The sequence below is a fragment of the Nycticebus coucang genome, chromosome 4 (genome assembly GCF_027406575.1).
Source record: "Nycticebus coucang isolate mNycCou1 chromosome 4, mNycCou1.pri, whole genome shotgun sequence".
In the NCBI taxonomy this organism is placed as follows: Eukaryota; Metazoa; Chordata; class Mammalia; order Primates; family Lorisidae; genus Nycticebus; species Nycticebus coucang.
In genome coordinates, this window is record NC_069783.1 from 59,852,945 (window position 1) to 59,878,394 (window position 25,450).

The 25,450-nt window shown below is 35.6% G+C and overlaps 1 protein-coding gene across 4 annotated transcripts in view; it reads right to left on the minus strand.

The window, feature by feature from the left end:
- The window catches only part of USP34 (ubiquitin specific peptidase 34), a 276,477-nt gene that overhangs the window by 169,171 nt on the left and 81,856 nt on the right, over positions 1-25,450 (minus strand). For all 4 annotated transcript variants that reach the window (XM_053589538.1, XM_053589537.1, XM_053589535.1 and 1 more), the window contains exons 9-16: positions 22,459-22,540; positions 22,279-22,371; positions 10,309-10,434; positions 9,998-10,127; positions 8,648-8,683; positions 7,594-7,724; positions 6,176-6,816; positions 3,681-3,895 (exon numbers count right to left, since the gene is read on the minus strand). In XM_053589538.1, the coding sequence (XP_053445513.1) occupies positions 3,681-3,895; positions 6,176-6,816; positions 7,594-7,724; positions 8,648-8,683; positions 9,998-10,127; positions 10,309-10,434; positions 22,279-22,371; positions 22,459-22,540 (1,454 nt within the window). The remainder of the gene's footprint in view (positions 1-3,680; positions 3,896-6,175; positions 6,817-7,593; positions 7,725-8,647; positions 8,684-9,997; positions 10,128-10,308; positions 10,435-22,278; positions 22,372-22,458; positions 22,541-25,450) is intronic.

Genomic DNA, 25,450 nt, shown 5'->3' on the forward strand with positions numbered 1-25,450 from the left:
TGCATCCTTGGGGGTGATGTGTGGCTGCCTGGATCCTTGAGCTCAGTCTTTTGACTAAATCCAAATTTTACAGAACAAATTCTTTTAATAAAGGGATTAGTTCTATGAAGTTTGGATTTGATCAAGGGGCTATGTTTGAGGATATGGAGGGCCACCTGCAGGTGTTTGAGGTTGCAGTGAGCTATAATGTCACCTCTGCACTCTAGCCCAGGTAACAGAGCAAGACAGTGTTAAAAAAAAGAAAATAAAAAAAACTTCTTGGGTGACAGGCTGAATAATCACTAGTTACATAATATAAAACAAAAATGCTTTTTTCAAAGTCTTACCATGAAATTCATCTACTGAATTGTGTATGTACAAAGACCCTATTGAATTGAGAATTGTGCAACCATCACCACAATCCAATTTCATTTTATTATTATTTTTTTAGAGATAGAGTCTTATTTTGTCATCCTCGGTAGAGTGCCATGGTGTCACAGCTCACAGCAACCTCCAGCTCCTGGGCTTAGGTGATTCTCTTGCCTCAGCCTGCGGAGTAGCTGGGACTACAGGCGCCTGCCACAACACCTGGCTATTTTTTTGCAGTCTGGCCGGGGCTGGGTTCGAACCCACCACTCTTGGTATATGGGAGGGCCTACTCACTGAGCCACAGGCGCCACACCAAAATCCAATTTTAGAAAATTTTTCACTTTCCCCAAACATTTCTTTATGCCTAAATAAAGTTAATCAGTGATCACATTCCCTATTTCTAACTCATTTTATCATCTCCATAAATTAGCCTTTTCTAGAAAATTCCATGTAAATAGAATTATATAATATGTAATATTTTACACCTGGCTTCTTTTGTTTCTAAGGTTCCTTTTAAGAAATCATTTTCCTTGATTCAGAAATACTGTATTTTGTTTATACATTCACCAGTTAAAGGAGATTATGGGGAGTTTCTTATTTGTGGCTATTATGAATAATGGTGCCAAAAACGTGTGCAACAAGTCTCTGTATGATTTCTTTCCTTTCTATTGGGTAAATACCTAGGAGAACTTCCAGGTAATATATATACTATGTGCATATTTAATATTTTAAGTAATTGACAAACATTTTCCAAAGTGGTTGTTTCATTTTATATTTCCGTCAGTAGTATATGAGAGCACCTATTTCTCCACATCCTCCTCAACACGTTGGTATGATCACTCTTTTTAATTGTAGCCATTCTAACAGGTGTATAGTGGAATGTCATTTTAATTGTTAATTTTAAATTTCCTAATGACATGATTTTGAGAATCTTTTCATGTTATATTCCTTCTTTAGTAAAATCATTTGCCACTTTTTAATTATGTTGTCTTACCACTGAGTTGGAAAAGTTCCTATATATTCTGGATACAAGATATTATCTAATTATATATTAGATATATAATTTTCAAACATTTCTTCCAGTCTGTGCCTTACTGTTTTGGGGGAGGGGCTGTTTTGGCATTTACCTTTTAAAATTATTAAGATATAATGTACATAAATAACAAAGACAGGGAACATTTCTATCACCTCAGAACATTCCCTCGTCACCCTTTAACAATCAACCCCCAACCCTAAACACTAAGCTTTCACTGAGCAGATGTCTATCATTAAAAATTACTTTTGACTGTTGTAGGATTGCGTTTAACACTGAGAAATAGTATGTACTATTTAACCTCTTTTGCTATGAATGTTTTTTTAATATTCATCTCAGTGTTGCATGTGTCAGAAGTTCTTTTTATTTTATTAATTAGTGGAATTCCACATGTGAATATACCAATTAATTCCAATTGAGGACCTTATGAATAAAGCAGCAAGCATGAACATAAACATTTTGTTGCAGACATAGATTTTCATTTCTGTTGGAGAAAAACACAGGGTAGGATTTGCTGGGTCATATGGTAGGTATTTATTTAACTTTGTGAGAAGTTACCCACTTCTCCAAAGTGTTTGTGTTTTATACTTAAAAACAATGGGGGACAGTTCCACATCCTAGCATCAGCCCTTAAATTTACCCATTCCAACAGGTATATGGTAGTACCTCACGTGGTTTTAACTTTTCATTTGCCAGATTAGAGATACTGAGAATGTTTTCATTGACACTGAAAATGTATTTACTGATTGCGTCTTTTATGAAGAATCAGTTCAAATCTTTTTCCTTATTTTTAAATCTGATTATCTTAATGTGTTGGGAGAATTCTATATAGTATTCTATATAAAAATATATAATACAAGGTTGAGTTGGAGAGATTAATACATATTATCATTTTGTTCAACTTCTAGCTCTCGGTATAAAAGAAGGTCAAATACTGGGGCAGAGCCTGAGGCTCAAAGGAATAGGGCGCCAGCCCCATATGCCAGAGGTGGCGGGTTCAAACCCACCCCCGGCCAAAAACTGCAAAAAAAAAAGGTCAAATAATCAAAAAGAAAATATGAGAAGAATGGTGACCATATGGCATCAAATTCAATCTAATGACCTCAATCTTAACCTATTCATTTCTTAACAACCACAGTAACAATAAAAAGGTCAAGGTAACTCAATGTAGATAAATTATATACAAGGAACATTTGAAATCAGTTAAGTTTTTGCCAAGGTCCACAAGTTCTGTCTCCCACTCCAATCATGGCCTTATAGCATAAACACCATCCATCAGGTTTACTTATATTATAATGTACTGCCATTCCAAAACCCATTTACTAGGCTAGCATACACTGATGGTACCTAACCAATTAAGAGGTTGCATAAAGACCTTTAAATTATCAATTCTAAACTGTTCTTCCCTTTCTTAATTTTTTTTTCCCCTTTCCTCCTTAATCTCCTACTATTCTTTAATCTCCTCTATCCTCCACTGATAACTTTTTCTTAATTTAGACTAATTAGAACAATCCTTTCTCAAACATTTTCATCATCACAGATGAAACACTCTGTAAAAAAAAAAAAAATAACAATAGGACAGCGCCTGTGGCACAATGGGTAGGGCGCCGGCCCCATATACCGAGGGTGACGGGTTCAAACCCGGCCCGGCCAGCTAAAGCAGCAGTGGCAACTGCAACAAAAATAGTCAGGCGTTGTGGCAGGTGCCTGTAGTCGCAGGTACTTGGGAGGCTGAGGCAAGAGAATCACCCTAGCCCAAGAGCTGGAGGTTGCTATGAGCTGTGACACCACTCTACTGAGGGTGACAAAAAATAAATAAATAAATAAAAAATAATTAAAAAAAGAAAAAGAGGAACATTTTTCTCTTTAACAATCACCCTCTCTCTCCCCACAACTTTTCCAGTCCCAAGCAATCTATTTTCTGTTACTAGAGATCTGCCAATTCAAGATATTGCATATAAATGGCATCAAATATGTGATCTTTTGTGACCTATTATTTATAGGTCCTAAGATTTCTGAATATAAAATCCAATATAGCCATTTTCTAAAATACAAAGCCATAATTCTTTCATATTATTACTATACATTTCGATTCTCAGCTGAACATCTCATGATAGAACTGCAGGTGTAATTTATATGTGACAGAGTACTTATAATAATTTTGTTCCCATGGAAAGAAAACTACCACATGAAGCTTATTTTGACAAGGGTTTAAATATCACAACAAAAATTGTTATTCCTTTTAATGTAATATAAATTATTTCTGTTTTGAGAAAGGTAATAATATATAGAACCTTACCTTGACTAAGATGTTCATGGTAAATGGATGCTAAATTCGGAAGATGTTGTTGGAGATGAGATGTTAGTTCTGCATGTGAATTAATCTGAACTAGCTCCTCTTCACATCCAGACTCTTCACCATCAAAATCAGCCATATTTTTTTCTGATTTTGCACTGACCTGGGAGCTACTGCAACTGACATCATCTGCACTTAGCATATCATCAACCATATGCCTACAACACAGAGAAAAGCATAAAGTTAATAATCACAAATTGAAACACAAAAAATACCCCTCAAAGTAATCGGCCCTCAACACACTCAAAGGTATATCTATGTTTTAGTAATATATAACATTGGGAGCTTCACAACTGAAAACCCACAATGTCAGAAATATTTAATAATTACACACATATTACCCAGCCTATTAACACACCCCACTTAGAACAACTTCAAAGGAACAGTTTTAGGCAAGACTAGTAATACTCACTATTATATATTATTTTACAAACTCAAAGTCATAAAGTGAAACCATAAAACTTGTTCCATTTATTCATACAATTGTAGACTCAAATGAGATAACTATTCAATTTAAAGATGCGATCTAGATTAAGTTAATTGGGGAACTTTTAATTCAACAAACATGTATTAGGCAGTCACTTCTAAAACATACTGTTCTGAGTATGCTAAAGGATGCAGAGACAAAAGAATAAAAAATAACATGAAGTTCAGGGTTGACTTAGAGACTCACAAGTAGTACCATAATAACACAGAATATGGGAAGACCTGAAATAAAAAACTAAATCATTAGGTCTTCTGGGGTAGGCAGTAGATGTAGGTGTCAAAAACTAAAAGATTTCCAATGTGCCAAACTGGTAATATTGCACCTCAGTTTTGTACTGTACTAATTGCATCGCTTCTCAGCCTTTTGGCTAAGATCAAGTGTAATATACTAATTGCTTTGTTCATCATGAGTTGTGCTGGGGACAACTTTTAAAATTTTTATCTGTAATGTCAGATGATAAGCCAGCAGTTCTTAATTAGGGGTGAATGTGGTCCGTAGGGAGGACATTTGGAAATGCACAAAATACTTTTGGTTGTTATAACTAAGGGATGCTATGAGGGATGCTACTGAAACCTAGAGATAGGGGATAGATATGTTGGCTAATATTCTACAGTACAAAGGCAACATTCACATTACTACAAATTCAAAATAAGAAATTATCTGGCACAAAATGTCAATAATAACAAGGTTGAAAAATACTGCCTTAAAAAAAGATGTGTCATAGCACTCTGGGAAGCCAAGGCAGGTGGACTGCCTGAGCTCATAAGTTTGATACCAGCCTAAGCCATAATGAGACCTCATCTCTAAAAATAGCCCGGCGCTGTGGCGGGCACCTATAGTACCTCCTGCTTGGACTGAGGGAGACTGAGGCAAGAGAATCATTTAAGCCCAAGAGTTTGAGGTTGCTGTCAGCTGTGATGCCCTGGGACTTTACTGAGGACAACAAAGTGAGACTCTATCTCAAAAAAAAAAACCAACTAAAACTGTAACATGGATGTGTCAGTGATAAAAATAAAATAAAAAGGAAAAGGAAAAAAAGTAATAATGTTTATAGATATGTAACTCACCAAAACCACTAAACTAAATTCAGGAAGATGTGATGAATTTTCAAGTCTTAGAAAACTCATGCTGACAAATAGCATATTTGTTTCTCATGGTCAATTCAACTACTATCACTTGCAATAAAAATAATAAACATTAGCTAACATTTAATGAGCTCTTACTTATAACTGATCACATTAGCCCTCACAATAAACCCATGAGACAGGTACTGTTGTTCCCATTTTATAGATGAGAAAAATTAAGTACTATAGTCAAAAGACAGTATCACCACAGTAAGTGACAGAATCACTTATTGCTAAATATCATGGGTTTACATTATAGATAATCAAAAACCTTCATGTGTAGCTTATCCTTATTAATATCTCAAAATTAGAAGATGTCATAACATTTCTCTTTTCATCATCATAGTTTAGTGGAAATTGCCACAAGCATTCTCTATCTGCTTTTAGACAATTATTACAAGCAGTATAAGAACAGACCTAAATCCATGCTGTCCAATATGATACCCACAAGCCATATGTGGCCTTTATACACACGAAAACTGGCTAGTCTAAATTGAGATCTGCTATAGGTAGAAAATAGCACTAAATATTGAAGACTCAAAAAAAAAAAGGAATATAAAAATCTTACTAATTTTTATACTGATTATATGTGGAAATGCTATTGTAGAAATTATTGAATTAATATATACACTTAATCTCATTTGTTTCATTTTGTTTTTAAATGTACCGACTAGAAAACTTAAAATTACCTACTTGCATTTCTAGTTTGTATGCTATTACTATTAATATTGAATAGCACTAATATAGAATAAATTACAAATGAACAGACCATAATACTTGCCTCAAAAGGAAATACAAGCTAAATCTTTATTTTGAAGCAGGCTTACCCATCATGATGATGATGGTGGTGGTGGTGGTGGTGGTGGTGGTGGTGGTGGTGGTGGTGGTGGTGGTGATGCTGTGGACCAATGAACTGCCGACAATTAAATAATTCATTCCCAATAGTTTCCCCGAGGAAGTCCCCAGTTCGTGTAATACATGACTCCTGAGATCCTTGTGCTATATGAGCAGCATTCATTTCCCCTGAAATATCATGTTCTGGGTCTTCAGAATGTGAACAGGCATCCAGCATTCGTATTCGACTATCAACTGATGGCAATGACTCAGTGTTAAAAACCAGGTCCTTTCCTGTTCCACTGCTTGTTCCATTTCTTTCTGATGAGCCTTGGGAATCTCCCATACAAACACCTGCTTGACTTTCTAACTTCCTGTTCCGAAGATCAGTACCACAACTGCTTTTGGGAGGATTATGGCCAGGATCATCATCTTCATCTTCTTCTTTAAGGGCTTCAATATCTGCAATGTCCTCTGACTGTACCTCACTGCCAGGGCTCCCAGCTGATTGGCTTGCATGGCTAGAATTGACCTCATTGCTAGATCCATCACTATGTCCACTACTGCTACCAGGACCACTGCTTCCATCTTCACCACTGTTAGCAGTTTCATCAGAACTTCCCTGCATAGATTCCTGTATTTTGAAACAAAAAGATGTAAGCAAATATTTAAATTAATAAGAAAAAAGTAACTGGTGTCAAAAACTGTACTTGTTTTTTTCTTTGGAGACAGAATCTCAAGCTGTTGCCCTGGATAGGGTGCTATGGTATCATAGCTCACAACAACCTCCAACTTTTGGACTCAAGCGATCCTCTTGCCTCAAATTTTCTATTTTTAATAGAGACAGGGGTCTCGCTTTTGCTAAGGCTGGTCTCGAACTCATGAGCTCAAGCTTTCCTCCTGCCTTGGCCTCCCAGAGTACTAGGATTACAGGGGTGAGCCACCACAATCCAGCCTGTACTTTTTTGTTTTTGAGACAGAGTCTCACAATGCCGCCCTCTTGCCTCAGCCCCCCCCCACCCCCAAATAGCTGGGACTACAAGTACCCACCGCAACACTTGGCTATTTTTAGAGACAAGCTCTCGCTCCGGCTCAGGCTGGCCTCAAATGATCCAAACGACCTCAAATGATCGCTCAGGTGATCCAACCTGCCTTGGCCTCCCAGAGTGCTAGGATTATAGGTGTGAGCCATACCACCTGGCCTTGCTGTACTTTTTTAAGGGCTGCTATGGTTTTGTCACATTCCTTTGAACTATATAAATGAAATTAAAAACTAAAAGCACATTGAAAATACTACTTAAAGGAGAGGAGAAACCTAAAACTAAATTCTGTTTGTATTTCCAGTTAAAATGATAAAACATGCCAGGACCCCCAAAAATCCCTTTAAAAGAAGAAAAACTTATTTTCATACCTCTGTGTCTGAAAGTCGCTGTTGCACATGTTTGGTTCTATTGATAAGTTGTTCATCCATTTCGATGTCACTCCCTCCACTCTGATGTGTATCACTGTTATCACTGCTTTGAGGGCTAGCTGCAGGTGACCCTATATAAAATATATATTCTATTTTTATTTCATTCTTTTTTAGTTATACACACAGACTGAGGATTTATTTTTTTCTTTCTTCCTTTTTTTTTATTGTAGAGACAGAGTCTCACTTTACTGCCCTCAGTAGAGTGCCGTGGCGTCACACGGCTCACAGCAACCTCCAGCTCTTGGGCTTATGTGATTCTCTTGCCTCAGCCTCCTGAGCAGCTGGGACTACAGGCGCCCGCCATAACACCCGGCTATTTTTTTGTTATTGCAGTTTGGCCGGGGCTGGGTTCGAACCCGCCACCCTCAGCATATGGGGCCGGCGCCCTACTCACTGAGCCTCAGGCGCCGCCCATGACATCAGCCTAGCTCATAGCAATCTCAGAACTCCTGGGTTCAAGCAATCCTCTTGCCTCAGCCTCTTGAATAACTGGGACTACAGGCCCTGCCACAATGTCCAGATAATTTTTTCTATTTTTAGTAGAGATAGGGTATCACTATGTTGTTGAAGATAGCCTCAAACTCCTGACCTCAAGGGATCCTCCCACCTCAGCCTCCCAGAGTGCTAGATTATAGGTATGAGCCACCACACCAGCCTCTTTATTTCTAATTTGTATTGACATAAATCTAACAGAATGATAATATTCTGAGCTGTTTACCAAAGTTTTAAACTAAGTATCCAGAAATATAATCTCAAAATATTGTAACATTTGCCAATGTTTAAGAGGATTTACATGATTTCAATTAAAAGTCAACATATTAATGGTTTTAAGCAAAATGGGTAAGATCAATAGTTAAAGGTTTATATTGCCTTCTCAAAATAAGCTTTATGACTCTTTATACAAATACACTATTATATAAAAATCAATTAACTCTAGAAGATTACCGAAAGAAAACTAAGTCACATTGCTATAAATTTCTAAGACTCAACTTACAAGGTGATGGGGCTGCTCTTCTGAGCTCTTCTTCCTCTGAAGAAAAAGAAAAAAACAGGAGGAAAATATTCTAAGTGACTGAGCTTCTCTGGGACAGCGTTCTTATTATACTGTCAACAAGATAATGGGGGAGGGGAGGAGCGCGCCCGTTATAAGTAAGTCCCCACCACCTTCTGTAGTTATAGTGGGTGCCTATATAGAAAAGACTAAGAGAAGAGTAGTATCTGATGTTAGGAGACAAAATGCGGGTTTAAGTATAGTTTCAGAAAGTCCTTGAAAGCTATATATTTAATGTAAAAGATACATATAAAGCTATAGACATGGTAGAAAACTTTGAAGTAGAAAACCACAAAAAGAGAATTGTATCATTATGCTAAGCTTAAACAAAGCTTTTGATTACTAAATAAAAACTCAAAAGCTTTTATGAAGTAATGTTTTGAGGGTTTTTTTATTAGAAAGAAAATGAAAAATGAAAAAAAATCCAATAACTTTTAAGACTTTCTTACTGTCCTTTAAAGGTAAACAAAAAACATGCACTAACCACAGGTTTTTTTTTTGAGACAGAATCTCATTTTGTTGTTCTTGATAAAAAGTGTGATGGAATCATAGCTCATAGCAACCTCAAACTCCTGGGCTCAAGAGATTCTCTTGCCTCAGCCTCCAGCCACAACACTCACCTATTTTATTTTATTTTATTGCAGCTTTTGGCCACGGCTGGGTTTGAACCTGCTACCTCCGATATATGGGGCTGGTGCCCTACTCCTTTGAGCCACAGGCGCTGTCCCCCAGCTAACTATTTTTAGAGATGGGGTCTTGCTCTTGCTCAGGCTGGTCTCCAACTCCTGAGCTTAAAGGTTCTGCCCACCTTGGCCTCCCAGAGTGCTAGGATTACTATGTGTGCATGAGCCACTGATCCCTGGACGTCAACCAGTTTTTTGTTTTTTTTTTTTTTTGAGACAGAGCCTCATGCTGTCAGCTTGGGTAGAGTGCCATGGCATCACAGCTCACAGCAACCTCCAACTCCTGGGCTCAAGCAATTCTCCTGCCTCCAACTCCCAAGTAGCTGAGACTACAGGCGTCCACCACAACACCCAACTATTTTTTGGTTACAGTCGTCATTGTAGTTTGGCGGGCCGGGGCTGGATTCGAACCCGCCAGCTCAGATGTATGTGGCTGGTGCCTTAGCCACTTGAGCCACAGGCGCCAAGCCTCAACCACAGTTTCTTAACCCTTTTATATACACACTGCGTCGCATCCCAAGCTCATTTTAAAATTATCACATGCAAAGTATTAGCATAAAATACTTCAAATTTGACTGGGAAACTTTGGACAACTTAAGAGTTTACTAACCTTTCTTATTTCCAATGGGAATATTAGTATTTAATAAAGATGCAAAAGAACTCTGTTTAGACAACTGAGCCTTAGCTGCTAGTGCATTATTCCACAATGCTTTAATTAACATGGATGCCAAGTACAATGTCTAAAAAAAAAAAATAGAGAGATCAAAGCTGGAAGCTTTTATGCAACATTATAACAAATGTAATATTATTATTGTCTAACTGAAAGGCCAGCACTAATAAAATACACGTTAAATTTTCTAAATCACAAATTTTCACTTTATAAAAACAAAAATCTCCAACATGATGTTCTGAATGTATTACCTGTTCAGTATGAACACTTGGCTCAAGAGCTGAGACCAGATTAAGTAGATGTCTAAGTGGTACAGGATCCAAATTCTTGATGAGTGAAGGAAATAAGTCGTGTATATATCGACTACAATGTTTTAACTAGAAAATAAAGAGAATAGTCAAAAATAATTGTCCAACAAATTAACTGACAGGGAAATGTTATATAGTTTGAGAAGTCAAGAAGATGGTTAGTATACTAATATTTTTAATGTGCTGGTAAAATACTGATTACCAAATATAAATGGTAATGCATTACATACCATACATAAAATTCCATTTGAAACAGAAATTTATCTTAACCAAACAACAAACTTAATTTCCTGATTACAAGAAGAAAGCCTGAAATAAATACGGTTTCCGCAATTCTAGCATTAAGAAAATTTCAGTGAAATTTATGTTCACGTCATTAATACAAAAATAAATTAAATAACAAATTAAAATGAAGGCAATTTACAATAACAAATTATAATTAAATTTACAAATAAATTTACAAAGTATATAATGCTTTTATAAGAATTCACGCTAGAAATTCTTTTATCCTAAAGGTCTATATAATAAACCATACGACAGAAAAACCCCTTTCTAACAATAAATAGAAATATAAAAATGTATGAGGATAAATTTAAGAAGATATGACTACTAAATATTACATGATACGAAAAAAAATAGAAGTATTTTACAGCCATAACATTGCTTACTACTGAATCAAGATAAAGCAATCAAAATAAGATCAGATGAGAATTTCCAATCAGGGACGTCAAAAGTAGAAAGTCAAGGTTTCCTATTTATTTCCAGCACATAAAAAGTCCCTAAGGTGACAACAGACTTTTTTGTTGTTGTTGTTGAGACAGAGTCTCAAGCTGTCACCCTGGTTAGAATGCTGTGGAGTCAAAGATCACAGCAACCTCAAACTCTTGGGCTTAAGCGATTCTCTTGCCTCAGCCTCCCAAGTAGCTGGAACTACAGGCGCCCGCCACAATGCTCATTTTTTTTGGTTGTTGTTATTGCAGTTATTATGGTTGTTTTAGCTGGCCCAGGCCGGGTTCACACCCACCAGCCTCGGTTGTATGTGGCCAGTGCCCTAACCACTGAGCTACGGGCGCCACCAGATAACAGACTTTAATTCCAAAATGTTCAATTTTATATTTTATAGGTATAAACCATAATACTCTTCTATTACAATCCCATTATGATAAATATGCACAACCTAATTCTGAAGCCAAAGGGGAAATAAATCTTAAAATAATATTGGGGGAATTATTCTATGTTGATGAAACATCTTACAAATTATACTATTTACTTTGATACTATTTATTTCAGCACTACTAATTACTCATTTAAAAAAATGACAGTACTTTAAAGCTACAAAGAGCATCTGATTTTTTTAATTATAAGCTTACCACTTTGATAGATCTCATCTAAGAATGTTAATTTTAATGTAGCATTAAATAATAATTTACAATATAGGTAAAGTATCCCTTATCCATAATGCTTAGGACAAAGTGTTTTAGATTTCAATTTTTTTGAGATTTTGAAATTCTGCATTATATACTTAATCAGTTGAGGATCCCTAATTTCAAAATCTAAAATCTGAAAATTTTCAGATTTGGAAGTATTTCAAATTTTGAATTTTTTGATTAGGGATGCTCACATGTACTAACAGCTTATATTTACTTTATGGCTAACAAGTATCTATTAAATGTTTTTTCTAATTAGAATGTGATAAAAACATAGCATATAATAATAAGTTACTGAGTTTCTGCCAATTTTATCATTAAAATAATGAGATTTCCACAATATACATACTTTAGATAATTAAATATCTTGCTGGCTATTTTTATATAATAAGACCTTTTAAAGAAAATTGTGAAATACTGTAACTGAGGCTGGAAAATATACAGTAAGCTTTCTTAGATGTGTACATTATGAAAGCAAACTCAAAAAGTAGAGAAAAAATATTACATGGTTTGAGTCTCCATAAAGATAAGCATTAAAAGGCAGCGCCTGTGGCTCAGTCCGTAGGGCGCTGGCCCCATATACCGAGGGTGACGGGTTCAAACCCAGCCCCGGCCAAACTGCAACCAAAAAAAAAAAAAAAAAATAGTCAGGCGTTGTGGTGGGCGCCTGTAGTCCCAGCTACTCGGGAGGCTGAGGCAAGAGAATCACTTAAGCCCAGGAGTTGGAGGTTGCTGTGAGCTGTGTGAGGCCACGGCACTCTACCGAGGGCCATAAAGTGAGACTCTGTCTCTACAAAAAAAAAAAAAAAAAAAAAAAGATAAGCATTAACAAGCTGTTTCATAGTCAAAAATGAAAAAAAAGGGGGGGGGCGGCGCCTGTGGCTCAGTGGGTAGTGAGCTGGCCCCATATACTGAGGGTGGCGGGTTCAAACCTGGCCCCGGCCAAACTGCAACAAAAAAATAGCCAGGCTATTTTGGTGAGTGCCTGTAGCCCCAGCTACTCAGGAGGCTGAGGCAAGAGAATTGCCTAAATCCAGGAGTTAAAGGTTGCTGTGAGCTGTGATGCCATGGACTCTACCAATGTCCATAAAGTAAGACTCTGTCTCTTTAAAAAAAAAAAAAAACTTCAGTAAAAAAAGAAAAAGGACATTACAGAAGATGCCAAAATAAAAAATGCTGAAAGTCTATCTCTGCACCTAGACAACTTTTCTTATACAGAAAAGGTACCCAAGGAAGCCCATCTGATGTAGTGCCCCTCAGGGGTCTTAGAGGTAGAACTCAGGCAGTGATGCAAGCAATGGGGAGTGGCTATAAATACAGATGGAAGCTTCACTTGGTTGGCCACCACACACCTCCTGCTGTGCAGCCTGGTTCCCAAGGGGCCAAGGACTGATACTAGTCTATAGCCCGTGGGTTGAGAATTACAACAGACCTGCTAGACTCACTAGATAATGACTTAGAATCTAAGTCTTAGACAAAACAAAACTCTCAAAAAGCAGCAAGAGAGAAGCAACCTTTCTATATACAAGAGATGAAAATAAGAATTACAGCCCATTTCTCATCTAAAAACTAGCAGGCCAAAAGGCAGTGAGTAGCAGTGAGTCGATATATTCAAAGGATGGAAAGAAGAAAACTTTTAACCAAAAATTCTGTATTCAGCAAAAATGCCCTTCAAAAAACAAGGAAGAAATCAAGAAATATGCAGAAAACAGAAAAGTGTGAAGGTTATTACTAGACTTACCCTGCAAGAATTGCTATAAGGCAGTTTCCTGGCATGTTTTTGACTGCCAAATGGAAGAGGGAGCAGAAGATGGCAGCAGCCACAAACCTCCAGTTCTGGCTATTAGATAACCTAGTGAGTGATGGGGCCGCCAGGGCTGGCATGACCTACCTGAGCTAGCCTGTGCTGTAATGGCAGCTCTTTTTTCACAGCAAACCAATGGCTAAAAAACCCTGGAGTAGGTGAGGAAAAACTTCATTGAACTGGGCTGGGTGATACGTGGAAAAACCAGAAGCCTGGAGCCCAGCCCAGGAAATGAGGAAACATGGGACTGAGAGGCTCAAAGGCGCTCACTTTGGCAGCCCCATGAACAATCAGCAGGTTGTTGGTGAACTTTAACACCTTGGCCCCAAAATTATCTCCAATTCCTGATATAGTTCTTGGTGCTCTTACAGAGCACACACCTTGCCTCCTTCCCCATGTCTCCAGCAGCCAGTTTCCTAGACTCAGCCCAACCTCAGAGCCCTGCATCCTTCTGTCATTGCTGCATATATAACCTACCCCTCCCCCATCCCACTGGGTCCTTGTCTATCTCCTCTAGACTGGGAGTTAATTGAGAGCAAAGATGGTGTTCACCATGTGTTCTCAGCGACCAGCACAAAAGGCATTAATAATTGTTGGTATAAACCCTTTTTATCCCTTTGAACATTCTTAGCAATGATGAAATAATTTAATATGGTCTTTGAGCAGGGTACAAAATGAATAAATATGAACTGCCTTGCAAAGAGAAAAAAGGAAAAATACACTAAAAAGACTCTTTCAGACTGAAATGAAAGGAAGCGAGACAACAGTGAAGAAATAAAGATCTTTGATAAAGGTAAATACACAGGAATTATGAAAGCTGGTATTGAAATTTTGGGCTGTACCTTTGCATGATTTAAAAAAAACAAATGCAAAGAAACATTATCAATCTATGTTACTGGACACACAGATGCAAATCAAAAGCACAACATTATGTAAGAAGAAAAAGGAACCCTTATATACTGTTGACAGGAATGTAAATTGGTACAGTCTAGTCATAATAGGAAACAATATGGAGGTTCCTTAAATAATTAAAATAGAATCATCTTATGACCCACAATCCCATTTCTAGATATATACCCAAAGGAAATAAAATCCCCATCTCAGAGATATGTGCACTCCTGTGCTTACTGCAGCATTATCCACAATAGCCAAGATACAGAAACAACCTAAATGTCTTTGAACTTATGAATGGATAAGAAAATGTAGTTTTGGGCGGCGCCTGTGACTCAGTCGGTAAGGCGCCGGCCCCATATGCCAAGAGTGGCGGGTTCAAACCCAGCCCCGGCCAAACTGCAACAACAACAACAAAAAAAAAATAGCCAGGCGCTGTGGCGGGCGCCTGTAGTCCCAGCTACTCGGGAGGCTGAGGCAGGAGAATCGCCTAAGCCCAGGAGTTGGAGGTTGCTGTGAGCTGTGTGACGCCACGGCACTCTACCGCGGGCAATAAAGTGAAACTCCGTCTCTACAAAAAAAAAAAAAAAAAAAAAGAAAGAAAATGTAGTTTGTATATATTGCTAGATTATTCTGTCTTTAAAAAGAAAACTCAAGATACAGATGATATGTTTTTGATACAGATGACCCTTAGAGTACACTATGCTAAGTGAAGTAAGTTAGACACAGAAAGATAAATACTGTATGATCTCACTTATGTGTCAAAATTAAAGTAGTCAAACTCTAAGGAGGAGAGAGTAGAACAGTGATTGCGAGAGGGAAATAAGATGGTATTTGTCAAATGCACAAGGTTTAAGTTACAAAAACAAAATTCTGGCAATCTCACATACATCAATGTGACTATAGTAAACAATACTATATTACACACTTCATAATTTGCCAAGAAGGTAGATTTTCAAGTGTTCTCACCACCACAACATAGAAAGAAAGAAAAGAAAATGGTAACTGTGATGTAATGGATACATTAATTAGCAAGTTTCTGGTGATTATTTCACAATGTATATAGTATATATTAAAACATCAAGTAGTATACCATATGTAATTTTATATACTTAACTATTATACCTTAATATTGTCTATCATATATACCTCATTATATTACCTTAAAATTTGTCTATCAAAACTAAAGTGAAGACAACATACGGAATGAAATTATATGCAAATTATATACCCAATAGAGAATTAACATCAAGAATATACTTAAAAATTCCTAAAACTTGACAGAAAACCAAAAAACTCAAATCAAAAACAGGCAAAAGACTGGAGTAGACAGTTCTCCAAAGAAAATACACAAATAACCAGTAAATACAGGAAAGAATGCTCAACATTATTAGTCATTAGGAAAAAGCAAGTAAAAACCATGAGATACAAATTCATACCTACTAAGATGGCTACAATTTTTTCTAAAGACAAATAACATGTGTTGGTGAGGATGTGAAGAAACTGGAACCCTTCTGTAATGTTGGTGCGAATATAAAATGGCATAGCTGCTGTGGAGAACATTTTAGTGGTTCTCAAAAGGTAAAACAGAATACCAGGTGATCCAGAAATTCTACCGCTAGATACACAGTCATGTGTTGCTTAATGATAAGGATACATTCTGAGAAATGCCTTGTATAAACATTACGCAGTACACTGACCCAAACCTAGACAGTATACACCTAGGATACAAAGCTGTAAAGCATGTGGCTGTACTGAATGCTATAGTCAACTGTAATACAATGTTATTTACGTAATTAAATAGAAGAGTAATCTGATGTATTACAACCTTATAATGTCTACAATACCAATAAGTGATAGAAAGTTCTTCAACTCCATTATATTCTTATGGGACCACCATTGTGTATGTGGTCTGTCCATGTCCAAAACATGATTATACAGCACAAATGATACATACAAAATAGTTAAAAGCAGGGAATATAACAGATATTTATATACCCATGTTCACTAACTACTCATTCATAATATTCAAAAAGTAGAAGCAACCCAAACGTCCATTGACAGATGAACAAAAAAAAATGTAATATATACATAGAATAGAATATTATTCAGTCATACAAAGAAGTCACGTTTTTATATATGCTATAAAATGGATGGAAAGCATGGTATTTAGTGAAATAAGGCACACAAAGATAGACAAATATTATATGACCACTTATATGAGCGACCTGTAACAGGAAAACTCAGAATGTAAAACAGAAGAAACCAGGGATAGAGAGAGAAATAGGTACTTGTTGTTTAATAGGTACAGAGCTGTTACTGGCAATGATGAAAAACGTTACGATATACAAAGTGAAGATAGTTATATAATAGTATGAATGTATTTAAATTCCACTGAATTGTACACTTATGAATGGTAAAAATGATAAATTTTACATTTTCCCACCATAAAAAGAAAGAGGACATATGTGTTAAAAGCCACCAACTGAAAACTCAGAACAAAACAAAACCCCTTAATTAATGAATTACTTAGATTCATTAATGTATTCACATTAAGATTCACAAAGTATTTATGAATACTTGAAAAAACTACATAAGAGAAAAATCTTGGCAAGAGATGCTGGGATATACTTCTTGATAACATTTTTCTTAAATTCTTCAGAAAATAGTGGTCCACTACTACTCATCACGCTCACTATAAAATTCTGAGAGAAAAAGCGGCTCTAGCATGTGGATGGAAAGCATGGTATTGCTTTCGTTCACTCGGCCAAGCTCTTCTTCAAACATAAAGAAATATTTCAAGTATGTACAAACCTAGAATATAACATCCACAAATTTCTCTTCAGGGAAAACAAAAGGCTACTCTGTAGAATCCGTAAGAATAATAAATAAATAGAAATTAACTCTGGAAGGAGGAAGAAAAGAATGAGAAAAAAGGACCTGGGGCTGAGTTATACACTTAAATACAGAATTCACAGTAAACAGCTGTGTGAATTACGGTTATATTGTAGAATCTAAATGTTACAATATTTGATAAAGTACAAATAACAGAATTAATAAAACCTGGGAAGTAGGAAATGAGAAAGCTGGAGAAAATGATTAAAAATTTTTGCTCATGATTTAGAAGGGGAAATCAATCATAACTGTATTTTATAATAAAAACAAACAACTCCACAAAATGAGTCACCAACAGACATACAATTTTAACAAAGTTTTCAAAGACCAAAATGAGTAGGCATACCTTTTAAAAATGCAACAGAGAAAGCTGTGGCTCAGAGCAGGTTCTAAGGAAGCTATAGGAGGTAGGTCAATCTTCCCTGTGTAACGGGGATTCTACACTGAGAATAACAGATTTGATGGACAGCAGAATTACAGAGATGAAAAGAGGATTTAAGTTTTCCATTAGGAATGACTGTATCCAACAGCCATCCATCAGTCAAAACAATACAAGCAGCCAATCTACAGTATTAATCAGGGCTCCTCTCTGGGGGAAAAACTTATATAAAACACTAGCTTTAAATATAAATACTGATATCCCTTTACATTCTCTAAGAGTTCTACAAGCTGAAAGCCTGATACAACTAAAGAGTACAAGTATCATTATTATCCTCCTGAAAGTTAACAAACAGGAGTCTCATTTGATAGACTGCTCTAATAGAAGAGTATTTCCATAATACCTCAGTGTTTATACCGCTTATCTAGTTGTCTTTTTAAAATATGAAGGATGGCAAAAGCATATAAAGACACCCACAACATAAAAGAGAAAAAACCCATTACAAGCAAAAGATTTGAATATGTAACAGGAAGAAATAATCACTCATATTAACAGTCCCTAAAAGGCAGGTAAGGAATAGGAGTCAAATAAAACTTAATGTAAAAATACTGCAGCGGGGAGAGGGCAGACTCCAAAGTACAGTCATAACTTCACACACTAGCAGTATGCAGTGTCTCACAAGGCAGAAACTAACAGCTATAAGTATACATCACCATTTCTAAAACTAGGCACAACTAATGACTTTGATAATCTGATGAAAATTATGAACCATCTGTCTTCAAAATGTGCATAATGTACATCTGAATCAGGTAATACTTAAATCCCCTTCGAAATCCTACGGAGTTTCATTCCTATCATTGAGACATGGCAATCTATCCCCAAAAATCTATTTAGCTCCATTTTAAGATTTTAAGTATTATCACAATAAATTACATAAATTTATATAAAAGTTCAAATTTAGAAATAGCATTTACTTGTCTAAGTACCAATGCAATTCCTACTCAAGAGAGCTGAAAGGTTTTAAATCTTACTTTTTGAAGTCCTATGTATGATAAAATGATTTATAGTGGAAGGGAAAGACGAGAGAAATAGTCTCTTCTAGAGGGAGAACAGTTAACTTTAAATAGTAGAGAAAATAACTTAAATATCAAAATGTTTATTGTTACTTTATATGCTAGTTTTTGTATTTATTAAAAACTAATATACACATGTAAAAATTCCAAAGTATACAAAGGTACAGACAATAAAAATGAAGTTTCCCACCTACCCCAGGCCTCCACTCCAGAGGCAAACCTTTGAAAACTTCTTGTGTATGTTATTTATAGTGTTCAACAAAAATACTTCTTACATATGGTCCCCCAAGAATACAACAGAGTAACTTCAGTCCAGTCTGGTGACTATATATCATTTTATTATATGGATTTCCCAAAACTTATTTAGCTAGTCCCACAGTGACTGATATTCCTGTGCTGCTAGCATGTCATGTTATAGTGAACATCTTCATGTACATTTATATACAGGATAAATTACCAGAAACAGAATCAGTATATTGTTCCCTAAAAGAAGCTGTGCTATACCTTGGTCAACACAGTGTACTTAAACACAACAGGATTTGCCCAATATGTGAAAAATGATTTAAGTCTAATTATAAACACAGATAATTATTTTTCATTTATAAACCTTTCTGTCAACTCCTTGTTTAATCATCTTTTGTCTATTTTTTCCCCTGGATTCCATTATAAGAGTTGATACAAAATATGTAAATAGCAATACCAATGCAATTCCTACTCAACAATATGGGCAAATAATGTGTGTGTGTCTGTGTGTCTGTATCTGCCTATCTCTCTCTCATGAGCGATGAGACCTCAAAAACTTAATTCAGAAGGGAAGGACGTAAGACTAAGGCAAGACTCTATTCGAAACAAACCAACTCTGCATACTTTAAAATCAATTATACTTAAATGTGTAAATTGAACACAAAGTATTCTCAATCTGTACTAAAAGTGAAGCAATTGACAGACCACAGAATCACCCAATTAAAATAACCCTTATCTCATCCTGCTATATAGCCTTTTTTATGGATATTATAAGTTATTACAAACCACATGACAGAAGCTACTGCCACAATTTCTTAATTTTTATTAGGTTTGTTCCAAATTTTTACTACTGTATACTGCTAAGTTTTAACAGACCATATTATAATCTTGATAAATTTCACATTCCATAAAGAATAATCCTTAACTATTCCTAGTTATTTGCTATATATTACTGAACATATCATTGTTCTCATGTTTAGTTGAACCAAAAAAAAACTAAAAACCTACTAAAAAGAGTAACTTTTTCATAAAATTAAAAAAGAAAATTTTTCATTACTATGAAATATGAACTGCTTCTTGGACTTGTTAAAATGATATTGATATGAAAGTATAAACTGTTAAATATGGAAAGTAAAAGAAAATGCATTAAAAAATTATCACAACCAATTAAAAAATTTGGTGAAGTCTCAACATGATTAAATATAATTTAAGAAATAGCACCATAATGTAAGAAATTAAGTATAAAAAACCTATTTGTAGCAGCATTAAAAATAAGATAATTCCTAAGATTAAACTTACTACAAAATAAAAATCTACATGCCAATGAATTTGAAATTATGATAGATACAAAAGAAAACAAGATAGGCATATCATGTTTTGGACAAGAAGACAAAACTTCAATTCTCCACAAAATAATCATTACCACAATAAAAACAGCAGTATTTTTAAGGTCACTGCTTTACCAAATACTGCCACTGTAGTATGGAAGCAGCCATAAACAAAACAAAAAATGGGCATGGCTGCTTTACAAAAATGAACAAAAACAGATGACTGGCCCACAGGCCTCAAATTTCCAATCCCTGGTATAGATTATAACTAGATATACAAACAGGTCAGTCTAGAAAGTTCAAAAAATGACCAAGTCAAGACAAAATTAGTATCTCAAGTCAGGGAGGAGAAAAGAGTTACTGAACAAATGGAATTGGGACAACTACATAACAAAAAAAATGGAGGAGGGGAGCTGAACATACATGAATAATATCTTAAACCAAGATAAAGTCTAGGTGGATTAAAGATTAAAATATGTAACTGCAAAATAAAAAATATATAGAAAGAAACTAAAAAGGAATTCCCTTAAAATCATGGTAGTAGAAAAAGGCATTTCAAACCAAGACACAAAATCCATACACCATAAAAAATATAACCAGGAACTGGAAACTGAACAGTAAAAACCTTAATCAAACAAAAAAACTAAACTAGGATAGTTATGAGTTATAACAATAAACAAAAGACCACTTTCATTGACACATAAAGAGCTCCTACAAATAAGAAAAACAAAGCAACTGATAAATGACAACGAATATAAACAGAAAAACAAACTTGCTCTTAAATTCAAAATTTGTCACATTATTCATACTAAAAGAATGCAAATTTAAAACACCAATGATAATACTTTTTACCTATAAGATTAGCAAAGATCAATTAATTTAATCACAGAATGTACTGAGGAGATTAAGGGTAAAGGGGAACTGTTACACCAGTATTTACCACAATTAATCCACACATTATGGCTCAACCTAGCTTTTCTACGTGTAAGTGGGATTTACTTTAGCTACACAGAAGTTTTGTATAAGGATAAAAATGACTATGTTAGAAGTTACCTACCATAGAATTTTTATAATATAAAAGACTGGGGAAAAAAAACATGCTCATGAATGGGAACTGCTTAAATAAATTATGGTACGGATGTTTAATGAAAACACTTTACAGCCTTACAAACCTCACAAAAAACTAAGAAAGAACTTGTATACTAATGTGAAATCTCCAGGATAAACTGTTAAGTCAAAAACAGCCAAGTCTGTTTGGTATGCTACATTTGTGAGAAAGAGAAGGGAAGAAAAATGTACACAGTTAGCTATTTATACAGAAAATTATCTCAGCCACACCTAAGAACTCCAAGACTGAGACAAGGCAGGAGAGGAATACATACAAGGTGTCCATAAAGTATGCCTGCAACTTAAAATAGTTTTACATTGTAAATTGCACATGAACTTTATAGATACCCTGTATAACCTTTCATGTTTCATTTTGGATTTTGAAACATGCTAATATATGCCTATTTAAAAAAATACAGGGGAAAAAACTTGTGTAATACAAAAGAAACATACCAATACAATGATCAGGATAGAGGGGTAGAATGTACACTTGGAGAATGGGAAAACGTCTCTTTATTAAACACAGATGGCTTCATAAAGAAGCTCCAATTGACTGACTCTTATTTCCTTCAGCTCTGTCAGTAATATAGTAAGACATGGACTCTGAAGACAAGACTTCATAGTTCTAGTCCTGGCTTGTCCATGTCTTGCTTGGTCTCTTTAACTATAAAATGGGATAACGATAAAATTTACCTCATAGGGGAGAAAAGTACTTAGAACATATAATAAGGAAAACATCCCGATAAATGTGAGCTGTTAATATTACCTGTGCTGCAGCCCAAATACAGTCAATATGCTGAGTACTCAGTCGCCCTTCTGCTGCCAAAAAATTCAAAATTACCTGGCACTGTTTGATAATCTGGAAAAGAAAAACTTAGTATCATTAATTATTTAAAATACTCTCTTCTCTCAATAGAACAGAGAAGCCACATAATTGTCCACAAACCTCAATATGTAAATTTGGTCCAAATATATGCTCTACCACATTGTTGCTAATAAGCCAGTCTGCAAGTTCTTTTGCAATGGACCTAAAGTCAAATAATAAAATAGTACATTTAAGAAATGATATCTTGTTATCTTTTTCTCATGTCTAAAAACCAGACTAAGTTGATCCCATACAAATTATAGTGATCATACACAATCAGTTGTATGGAGTACTACAAAGCATAACTAAAATGAAATATAATAAATGCTGAAATCACAGATTCAAATTCCCTGAGTTCATAAAGAAGCAGTAAATAACTGAAAAGTTAGAACAAAAAGTTTAACACCAGATAAACAGGTGAGAATACCAAATGTATTCTACATAGTGTTGTATTATCTTACTCAAGGCCTTTGCCTTCCCAGTTTTTAATTTACATAGTAGGCACTAAAGAATTCAGGTAAGGTTTCCCAGTATGCCCTCTATAGTAAGATAATATCAGGAAAGCAGACTACAAAATGGGTAAGCTAAGAAGAATTATCCCCAAATCAAACTGTAAGTCTCCTGACTGATACTATGAAAAAGTCTACTAATGAATGAAAAAGTAAATGAAAGGTAGATACTTATGAGCTTTAAAATGACATTTCCATCAACAATACACCAGATATACAACAGTGATCCCACACATTATAGTGGAGCTAAGAATTCCTATTGCCTAGGAACACTGTGGCTGTCAGAAAGTCATAGTGCAATAACATTATTCAGGCATTTGTGGTGATGCTGGTGTAAACAAATCTACTGTACTGCCAGTCATGTAGAAGGACAGCATACAATTATGTATAGTACATAATACTTGATAATGATAATAACTACATCACAAGACTATGTATTTACTATACTATCTACTTTATTGTTATTTTTGTACTCCATCTGAATTATATATATAAAAAGTTAACTGCAAACAACAGCCCCAGGCAGATCCTTTGGCAAGAATTTCAGAAGGAAGCATTGTTAGCACAGGTGAAGACAGCTCCATTTGTGTTACTGTCCCTGAAGATTGTCCAGGGAGACAGGATGTGAAAGTAGAAGACAGTGATAATAATGATCCTTACTTTGTATAGGCCTAGGCTAGCATGTATTTTTGTGTCTTAATTTTTTTTTTTTTTTTTTTTGAGACGGAGTCTCATGTTGTCACACTTGGTAGAGTGCTGTTTCATTATACCTCACAGCAACCTCACACTCTTGGGTTCAAGCGTACAAAATGGCAGATGTAAAGCAAGTTATATAAAAAAATTAAAATGCGTTAAAAATTCCAATCAAGAAAAATACTGTAGGACTAGAAGTATTTTTAAAGATCCAACTATCTGTTGCCTCCAAGAGACATACTTTAGATTTAAAACCACACACAGATTAAAAATAAAAGGATGGAAAAAGATAGAACAAGTAGCAATAAGCTTTAGAAAGCTTCAGTGGTTATACTAATGTCAAATAAATAGACATCATGCCAAAAAAGTCTTAAAAATACAAAGAACATTTTCTAATGATAAAAGGATCAAATGATCAAGAACATATAATATAGCCCCCAAATACATGAAGCAAAAACCAGTAACAAAATTGAAGGAAGAAATAGACAATTCAACAATTCACTCAATTCTTATTTGCAGTAGTCAAGTTTTATAGAGCTGCTGCAAACACTGAATTACTTAATACCAAACTTTTGATCTTAGGTGAAATACGTACATAATATATTTATCACACAAAGATTATAATCTTGAACGTGAAAAACTCATACTAGTAGATTCTATCTTCTCTATTTTACAAAAGAGAAAATGAGGCTCAGAAATGTTTAAATGGGCTGGGCGCCCATAGCTTAATGGTTAGGGTTATCCCGAAATTTGATTTGATTATTGGGGGCTGGTGGGTTCAAATCCGGACCAGGCCTGCTAAAACAAACAAACAAAAATAGCTGGGTATTGTGGCAGGCACCTGTAGTCCCAGCTACTCGGGAGGCTGAGGCAAGAGAATCGCTTGAGCCCAAGAGTTGGAGGTTGCTGTGAGCTATGATGCCATGGTACTCTAGCGAGGGCAACAAAATGAGACTCTGTCTCAAAAAAAAAGAAAAGAAAAAAAGAAGAAATGTTTAAAAGACTTGTCTGCGGCCATAACCCTACCAACTACTCTAATTGGGTTCAAACCCCATCCTACTTGCCCCAAAGGCTGAGTATGTACCTCTATACTGCACTACCCCACCTACTCACATGCCCATCTTCTTCCGGTCTTTCTATATAAGCTCTGAAGCAAGATGACAAAGCATCAACTTGTTTGACTTTAGCTGGAAATGTGCATATTGGGATATCTGGAGTCACAAATAAACTGCAGCAAAAAGATGAATTTACCAAAATAGAATCCAAAGAAGAAGTTATTTTCTGATCTTCACAAATATGGATTCTGTACTTGTGAATTCATCTGTTAGGTAAAATTTGTTACCCCTACAATCAATACTTGTAGGACTTAGTCATTCGAGGACATGCACAGAACAGTGAAAAGTGTTAATCTCCTAATACACACATTCCAGCTAAGAACAAAAAAAGAACATATAATAATCTTGTTTCAGAACTCATACAGAGTAACAAAACACACAAATAAGGAGAAGTTGGAGACTTCAGTACCCTCCATTCAGTAATAGAAAGTAGGCAGTAAATCAATAAGAATATATGAGACAACACTAAAAACCAATTAGACCTAACACATCTATAGAACATTCCACACAATAGCAGGCTACATGGTCTTCTTAAATACACATTAACCATTCTGCAATACACTGGCAATAAAACACAATAAACAACTCCAACACTAGGCAAGGCCAGATACCAGCACCACAGCTCACATCTGTAATTCCAGCACTCTAGGAGGCTGAGGTGGGAAGCTTGAGGTAGGAAGCTTGCTTAAGGTCAGAAATCTGAAACCAGAATGGGCAACATGGCTAGACTTAGTCTCTTAAGAAAAACCAAGTGCT